Raw genomic sequence first — 8,192 nt, 5'->3', positions numbered from 1 at the left:
CCTCCTCCTCCTCAATGTCCACATCCACCACCTCCTCTATGTCCTCATCTACCTCCTCCTCAATGTCCTCATCCACTACCTCCTCCTCAATATCTTCATCCACCTCCTCCTCCTCAATGTCCTCATCCACCACCCCCTCCTCAATGTCGTCATCCACCTCCTCCTCTTCATTGTCCTCATCCACCTCCTCCTCCTCATTGTCCTCATCCACCTCCTCCTCCTCAATGTCCTCATCCACCACCTCCTCCTCAATGTCGTCATCCACCTCCTCCTCTTCATTGTCCTCATCTACCTCCTCCTAATTGTCCTCATCCACCTCCTCCTCCTCATTGTCCTCATCCACCACCTCCTCCTCAATGTCATCATCCACCTCCTCCTCTTCATTGTCCTCATCTACCTCCTCCTCATTGTCCTCATCCACCTCCTCCTCCTCAATGTCCTCATCCCCTTTCTCATCCTCAGGCGACTGCTTCCATTTCCCCCGGTTTCCCGCCTCCCAGCACATGGACACTTTGCCTGTTGCAGTTGTGCAGTGTGCAGTACGCTGTGTCCAGACAATACAAGAGCACCACCACCAACCTGTCCCCTACCCCACTCCCACCCCTGACCAGCCCAAGCAGTGGAACCACATCTTCAGCAGCAGCTTCATGGCTCTGGTCGAAGCATGGGCACCATTGTATCTCTGCTGTACATCAGACAGGGAGTTCCACAATGGTGTCATGAGCTATGATTGCAATGGGTGGCCCTTGCCCCCAGCAACAAGCCTCTTAAGGCCCCTGGACCCTCAAATACCCTAAGCAGCTGTCAGGTTAGAGGACACACCCCTCCAGGAAGTGGAGCTAGCATCCCAGATCATATGGAATGGAAATCCTTCTTTTTGATGAGTTCCACAGTGATATGGTCCTCTTAGTGCCATGTGTGTGCAGCCAATGGCAGCCTGCCCCTGGGCGATTCCAGCTACATTCCGGAATTCTCCGGTAGGATAGCGGTGGGCTAGGATGCTCCAGTCAGAGCTCATCTGCTCCTCCCATTCTTTTTCCTTTCTTTTCTCCCTCTTTCCCCCAGTAGAGCATAGAACTGCACAGCACAGGAACGGGCCCTTCGGCCCATGATGTTGTGCTGAACATGACACCAAATTAAATTAATCCCTTCCTCTTGTCTTTGGCCCATATCCCTCCATTCCTTGCATATTCATGTGTTTATGTAAAAGCCCCTTAAACGCCCCTATTGTATTTGCCTCCACCACTGCCCGAGGCAGTGCGTTGCACACTCCTACCACTCTCTGTGTAAAATACTTGCCCCTCATGTCTCCTTTGAATGTTCCCCCTCTCACTTTAAATGCATGCCCCCTAGTTTTAAACATTTCAACTCTGCGAAAAAGAGTCTTCCCTCGGCCTCGGACACGTGGCCCTGACCTTCAACTCCCAGTCTCCGAAGTGGGGGACACCAGCAACCAGCAACCCAGTGTGGAGCAGGGACAGGGGTCAAGTGCGGAGCAGGGACAGTGGAAAGGGGCCCAATGTGGAGCGGGGACAGGGGCCCAGTGTGGAGCAGGGACAGGGGCCCAGTGCAGAGCAAGGACAGCGGACAGGGGCCCAGTGCGGAGCAGGGACAGCGGAGAGGGGCCCAGTGCGGAGCAGGGGCAGGGGCCCAGTGTGGAGCGGGGATGGGGGCCCAGTGCGGAGCGGGGACAGTGGCCCAGTGCGGAGCGGGGACAGGGGCTCAGTGCGAAGCGGGGACAGGGGCTCAGTGCAGAGCGGAGACAGTGGACAGGGGCCCAGTGCAGAGCAGGGACAGGGGCCCAGTGCAGAGCGGGGACAGGGGCCTAGTGCGGAGCGGATGGGAGCAGCTAGCGGTCAGACCACGTGAAGGATCCCGATGCTGGTCTGCTGTGGAAAGCCTTTGAAGAGAGACTGAGATGTTTTTCTTTTAACTTTGCTTCTTGTTTTTCTGACCTATGGTTATACTGTGTATAGCTGTACTGTAACTCTTCTTCCTTCATTTCTCTATTCTGTAACTAAGGATTGTACCTCGGTACCTTGGTACCTAAGATGGCACTGTAAGTGGCAACTTAGAAACTTTTCACTGGATTCATTTGAGTACAAGTGACAATAAAGTTAATTCAATTCAATTCCAGTCTGGGCTGGGGCACTGACCCTGTCATAGAGGTTGAATGTGACCTTGATGCATTGGGGTACACAACAGAGAGATCCCACAACCGGGGTCACCCATTACTCCTTGAAAGGAGCCTGTCACATCGAGGATCAGAGTAGCTAGCACCTTCCCAGGCACAGGGAGAGGGTAACGCCCCACTCCTGCAGCCTGCAGGTCCTCTCCAATATCTGGTACAGTTCCATCACAGTGTCCCTGGACATAAGGAGCCTGATTCAACACCGCACTCACTCATCACCAGGGGAGGAAGAGCGGGTGAAAATCTCTGGTCTTCATGTCGGCCATGTGGCTGTGACCTCTCTCTGAGCTCAGGGCCCCTCATCCTCCGCGGGAGTGTGCTGATTCTCCTGGGCTTGCCTTCATCCCTGAGCCTCCGACATCCGCCTTTACGTTTTGAGGAAAGCAGCCATAGCAATCAGTCTCCCAGCAACAGCTTGGAGCAGTACTGTTAGTGGAAAGGAATGACATTGGGAACAGGAGGAGTGAAACAGGTTCCTAGCTCCGCGCACAATCACTGGCAGTGTAACACTGCAGATGAGGACTGCACACACTCCTCCAAACAGTGAGGTGTGTTGCATCCCAGTAATGAGGGCCATGTCTTCACTTGATTTGATTTATTATTGTCACACGTACCAAGATACAGTGAAAAGTATTGTTTTGCGTAGTAACTAGACAAATCATGCGTTACATAAGTTCACCAGGGTAATAGAACAGAATGCAGAATTTAGTGTTACATCTACAGAGAAGGTACAGAGAAAGATCAACTCTAATATATGAGAGATCCGTTCAAAAGTCTGATAACAACAGGGAAGAAGCTGTTTTTAAACCTGTTGGGTCGTGTTTTCAAATTTTTGTATCTTCTACCTGATGGAAGAGGGTAAAAGAGAGTATAACCAATGTGGGAGGGGTCTTGGATTATGTTGGCTGCTTTCCCGAGGGAGTGGGAAGTATAGACGGAGTCAATGGATGGAAGTCTGGTATAATGTCTCCATTATTCATTCAGCCTCAGATTCTGCAGGAACTCAGTGAAGGTGCTGTGCTGGGTGAGTTACCACCATGTTACATAAAAATACAGTGTGTGTAGTGCTCTGACCTCCTTCCCATCCCAGATCCACATCAACCAGGAAACCTGTCCTTCAATTTGGAATAGTCTGTTGGAATACTTACGTGACAGATGATTGAGGGATAGCGTCTGTCTGCCACACCACTGTACAACTTTTACACTTTATGAGTCACTTTTACACAAGAGTTTGCTGCTAATTTCTGCATTTTTCAGATGCTACTGTTCAACTTGCAAGCATCATTTTGTCATAGGGCAAATCGTCTTTGGCCAGCATTTGAATTGTAAGTGTGTTCACTCTGCATATCTTAGGGTTATAGAGGGAACTTTAAACAAATTAAAGGGTTTGGGAGAGGAGAAATGTAGACTTACAAAGCAAAAGTATATGGCAGCATTGCAGGGCAGCTGTTTGAACAACAATACTCAGAGTGGGACAAGAAGGGATACAATCATAGAAAAAAAGCAATAAATAGGGTCAGGGCTGGGGGAGACAAGATTAATGGCTCTTTACTTGAATGCACGTATTATTCTGAGCAAAATGGATTAATTAGCAGCACGAATACGGGTTAACGGGTATGACTTTGTACCCATGGTCGAGACATGGTTATAAGGAGATCAAATCTGGGAAATAAATATTCAGCGGTATGTTACATTTCAAAAGGACTGTCAGAAAGGAAGGGGTGGGGGTAGCTTTCTTTGTATTGGTTGAGAAAATCCCTAGCTCCCTCAACCTTTCCTCATAAGACCTGCCCTTCAGTCCAGGCAGCATCCTGGTAAATCTCCTCTGCACCCTCTCTAAAGCTTCCACATCTTTCCTATAATGAGGCGACCAGAACTGAACACAATATTCCAAGTGTGGTCTAACCAAGGTTTTATAGAGCTGCAGCATAACCTCGCGGCTCTTAAACTCAATTCCCCTGCCAATGAAAGCCAACATACCATACACCTTCTTTACAACCCTATCAACTTGGGTAGCAACTTTGAGGGATCTATGGACGTGGACCCCAAGATCCCTCTGTTCCTCCACACTGCCGAGAATTCTGCCATTAACCCTGTATTCTGCATTCAAACTCAACCTTCCAAAATGAATCACTTCACACTTTTCTGGATTGAATTCCATCTGCCACTTCTTTGCCCAGCTCTGCATCCTGTCAATGTCCCGTTGCAACCTACAACAGACCTCCTCGCTGTCCACAACTCCACCAACCTTCGTGTCATTGGCAAACTTCCTAACCCACCCTTCCACTTCCTCATCCAAGTCATTTATAAAGATCACAAAGAGCAGGGGTCCCAGAACAGATCCCTGTGGAACACCACTGGTCACCGAGCTCCAGGCTGAATACTTTCCATCAACTACCACCCTCTGTTTTCAATTGGACAGCCAATTCTGTATCCAGACAGCCAAATTTCCCTGGATCCCATGCCTCTTTGCTTTCTAAATGAGCCTATCATGTGGAACCTTATCAAATGCCTTGCTAAAATCCATATACACCACATCCACTGCTCTACCTTCATCACTGTGTTTTGTCACATCCTCAAAGAATTCAATAAGGCTTGTGAGGCATGACCTGCCCCTCACAAAGCCATGCTGACTATTTCTAATCAAACTGTGCTTGTCCAAATAATCATGAATACTATCTCTCAGCATCCTCTCCAATAATTTGCCTACTACAGAAGTAAGATTGACTGGTCTGTAATTCCCAGGATTATCCCTATTCTCTTTCTTGAACAAGGGAATGACATTTGCCACCCTCCAATCATCTGGTACTACTCCAGTGGACAGTGAGGATGCAAAGATCATTGCCAAAGGGGCAGCAATCTCTTCCCTCGCTTCCCGTAGAAACCTTGTGTATATTCTGTCTGGCCCAGGGGACTTATCTATCCTCATGTTTTTCAAAATTTCTAGCACATCCTCCTTCCTAACATCAACCTGTTTGAGCATATCATCCTGTTTCATGCTGTCCTCACAAAACGTCAAGGTCCCTCTCACTGGTGAATACTGAAGCAAAGTATTCATTAAGGACCTCCCCTACCTCCTCCGACTCCGCGCACAAGTTCCCTCCACTATCCCTGATTGGCTCTACCCTCACTCTGGCCATCCTCTTGTATAGAATGCCTTGGGGTTTTCCTTAATCCTACCCACCAAGGTTTTCTCAAACCCCATTCTAGCTCTCCTAAGTCCATTCTTCAGTTCCTTCCTGGCTACCTTGTAGCCTTCTAGAACCCAGTCTGATCCTTGCCTCCTCAACCTTAAGTAAGCTTCCTTCTTCCTCTTTTCTAGATGTTCCACATGGCTTTTTCTGAAGAAGGGTCCAGGCCCGAAACATCAGCCTTCCTGCTCCTTTGATGCTGCTTGGCCTGCTGTGTTCATCCAGCTCTACACCTTGTTACCTATAGACCAATTTGCTTAACATCTGCCATTGGCAAAATGTTAAAGTCTATTACAAAGGATGGTATAGCAAAGTGCTTAGATAGTCATAACATGATCAAGCAGAGTCAGCATGGCTTTAAGAAGGGAAAATCATATCTGACAAATTTATTATTTTTTTGAGAGAGTAACAAACAGGATAGAGAAAGGGGAAACAATAGATCTAATGTATTTGGATTTCCATAAGACATTTGATAAGGTAACTCTTGCTAGGCTACTTAATGAGACCCCTGGTTTTGGAGGTAGTAATTAACATGGATAGAGAATTGGTGAACAAATGGAAGACAGGAAGTTGGGATAAGAAGGGCATTTTCAGGATGTCAAACTATAACTAGTGGAATGAGTGACAGGGTCATAATTATTTAAAATATTTATTCATGACTTAGATAAGGGAAGGGAATGTACAAAGCCAATTCTGTAAATGACACAAAAACAGATAGAAAGGCAAGTAATGTGGATGACACAGAGAGTTTGCAGAGGGAAACAGGCAGGTCAGGAGAAGGGGAAAAAATTCAGTAGATGGAATATGTTATGCACTTTGGCAGGAAGAATAAAGGAGGTGAATATTATTTAAATAGGGAAAGCTGCAGCACAGAGGGATTTAGAGTTGTAGAGTTATACAGCACGGAAACAGACCTTTCGGTCCAACTTGTCCGTGCCAACCAGATTTATTAAATTGATCTAGTTCCGGTTGCCAGCAATTAGACCATATCCCTCTAAACTCTTCCTATTCATGTACCCATCGATGCCTTTTAAATGTTATAGTTGTACCAGCCTCCACTATCTCCTCTGGCAGCTTGTTCTATACATGCACCCCCACCCTCTGCATGAAAAAATTGCCCTTTAGGTCCCTTTCATATCTTTCCTCTCTCATCTTAAATCCCTACCCTGCGGGAAAGACTTTGGCTATTCATCTCACTATGCTCCTTATGATTTTATAAACCTCAATAAGGTCAATACTAAAAGGGAAAACATAGATTTCTCCCTGTAGAAATTCATGTTTGAAAAACAAACACACTTGCCCAATAAATCTTAGCTGTTGAAAGCAAAAGGGATACAGCTTGAGATGTTCAGATGGTTGTTGGTCTGACGTTCTACTTTTGTAGAAGGGGGTCGCCAAACCCAGGCATTGGTCTCTGGACTCTTGGCAGACTCAGCTTGCTCGGGAAACCAGGTATTGAGAGGTCTTTCCATTGCTGTTCAGGAGGACAATCAGGTTTCATGCTGGTTTCATAAGAAGGGCTGCAGTGCAGTGGAGCAGCCTGATTATTAGCAGACTTCCCTGACTAAAAAGCAAATGATCTCCAACACTTTTCAAACAAGGCGGCCGCAAAACACAGCCAAGACTAGCAAGCAGTTCGGGGAGGAAGAGAACTGGGGGACATCAAGTAGTGGCCGATCCTGTGTATGAAGGGGGCACCTTGGTGTTAAGGTGAAGTCATGCCCACCACCAGCCCACACAGTGAAGGCTACCAGGCTACATGCTCAGCACATGCTGCTTCTGCTACTGGTAAATTCCAGAGATGGCAGAATGGTGCCTTTCATTAGGCACTAAGTGGCCACCTAAAGGCAGTCAGGTCACCCAAGACCACCAGCTCTCACCTGGGTGGTCAGGGCAGGTGGTGAGAGGGTGGGCGCATGTCCACAGTACTCTATTTGCCTGCACCTGCCTACAAACCCACAGTAAAATGGTGTTGTACTGTTCAGCCCTCTGTCTCCAAATCATGCACTGTGTTGTAACAGGATGATTGTGCTAGAGTTCACTGCACAGTGTCTGTCAAACAATACAATAGCCGCAGTGAATCCTTGCTGACTCATTGAACCCTATGCAAACTCTTCCTACACGAAGAATAATATCAGCTCTCCATGCCACCCACCAGCCTGTCTAGCTGATTCTGGTGAGGGATTAATCTTTCAGCATCTTTCCAATTAAATAATGCAGAAGACTGAAACAGTATGGAGCTGTTGTCTCTCGCCTCAGTGAGCTACAACAATACAGGGGCCATACTAAATAAAAACTGAAAGAACCACAGATGCTGTAAATCAGGAGCAAAAACAGAAGTTGCTGGAAAAGCTCAGCAGGTCTGGCAGCATCTGTGAAGAAAAAAATCAGAGTTAATGTTTCGGGTCCGGAGACCCTTCCTCAGAACCGTTAACTCTGATTTCGCTCCACAGATGCTGCCAAACCTGCTGAGCTTTCCCAGCAATTTCTGTTTTTGTTTCTGAAATATACAACCTTGTCATTTACTTAATTGCTGTTTCTGAGATCTTGTTTTACACAAATTGTTTGTTCCAAGTTAACAGTTTCAAAAGGCACTTCTTTGACCTAGTATTTCAGGACAGACTGCGATTGCAAAAGGCACATTCAAAATGCAGTTCGTCTTTTCATAATTTGTAGCTTAGGTTCACATTTTTGTTGATTTATTTCAGAAGAAAAGCTGTGAAAAACAGCATTTCATTTTGTAACATAGAATAGCAGATAATTGAGAACACACAGCCAATCTGTGTTCATCCCAGTGTCCTAATTCCACG

General features: G+C 46.8%; 1 protein-coding gene across 1 annotated transcript in view; it reads left to right on the top strand.

Moving 5' to 3' along the window:
• Nucleotides 1-1,869, top strand: part of LOC125484698 (putative protein TPRXL) — a 9,766-nt gene extending 7,897 nt beyond the window's left edge. The window contains exons 5-7 of the mRNA XM_048604483.1: nucleotides 125-179; nucleotides 911-977; nucleotides 1,382-1,869. Coding sequence (XP_048460440.1) covers nucleotides 125-179; nucleotides 911-977; nucleotides 1,382-1,869 — 610 coding nt within the window. The remainder of the gene's footprint in view (nucleotides 1-124; nucleotides 180-910; nucleotides 978-1,381) is intronic.
• Nucleotides 1,870-8,192: the final 6,323 nt, after the last annotated feature.

Source organism: Rhincodon typus, chromosome 13, assembly GCF_021869965.1.
Source record: "Rhincodon typus isolate 14 chromosome 13, sRhiTyp1.1, whole genome shotgun sequence".
NCBI classification, from domain to species: domain Eukaryota; kingdom Metazoa; phylum Chordata; class Chondrichthyes; order Orectolobiformes; family Rhincodontidae; genus Rhincodon; species Rhincodon typus.
The sequence above is the reverse complement of the archived record's forward strand: the minus strand, read 5'-3'. Positions and strand labels throughout refer to the sequence as shown.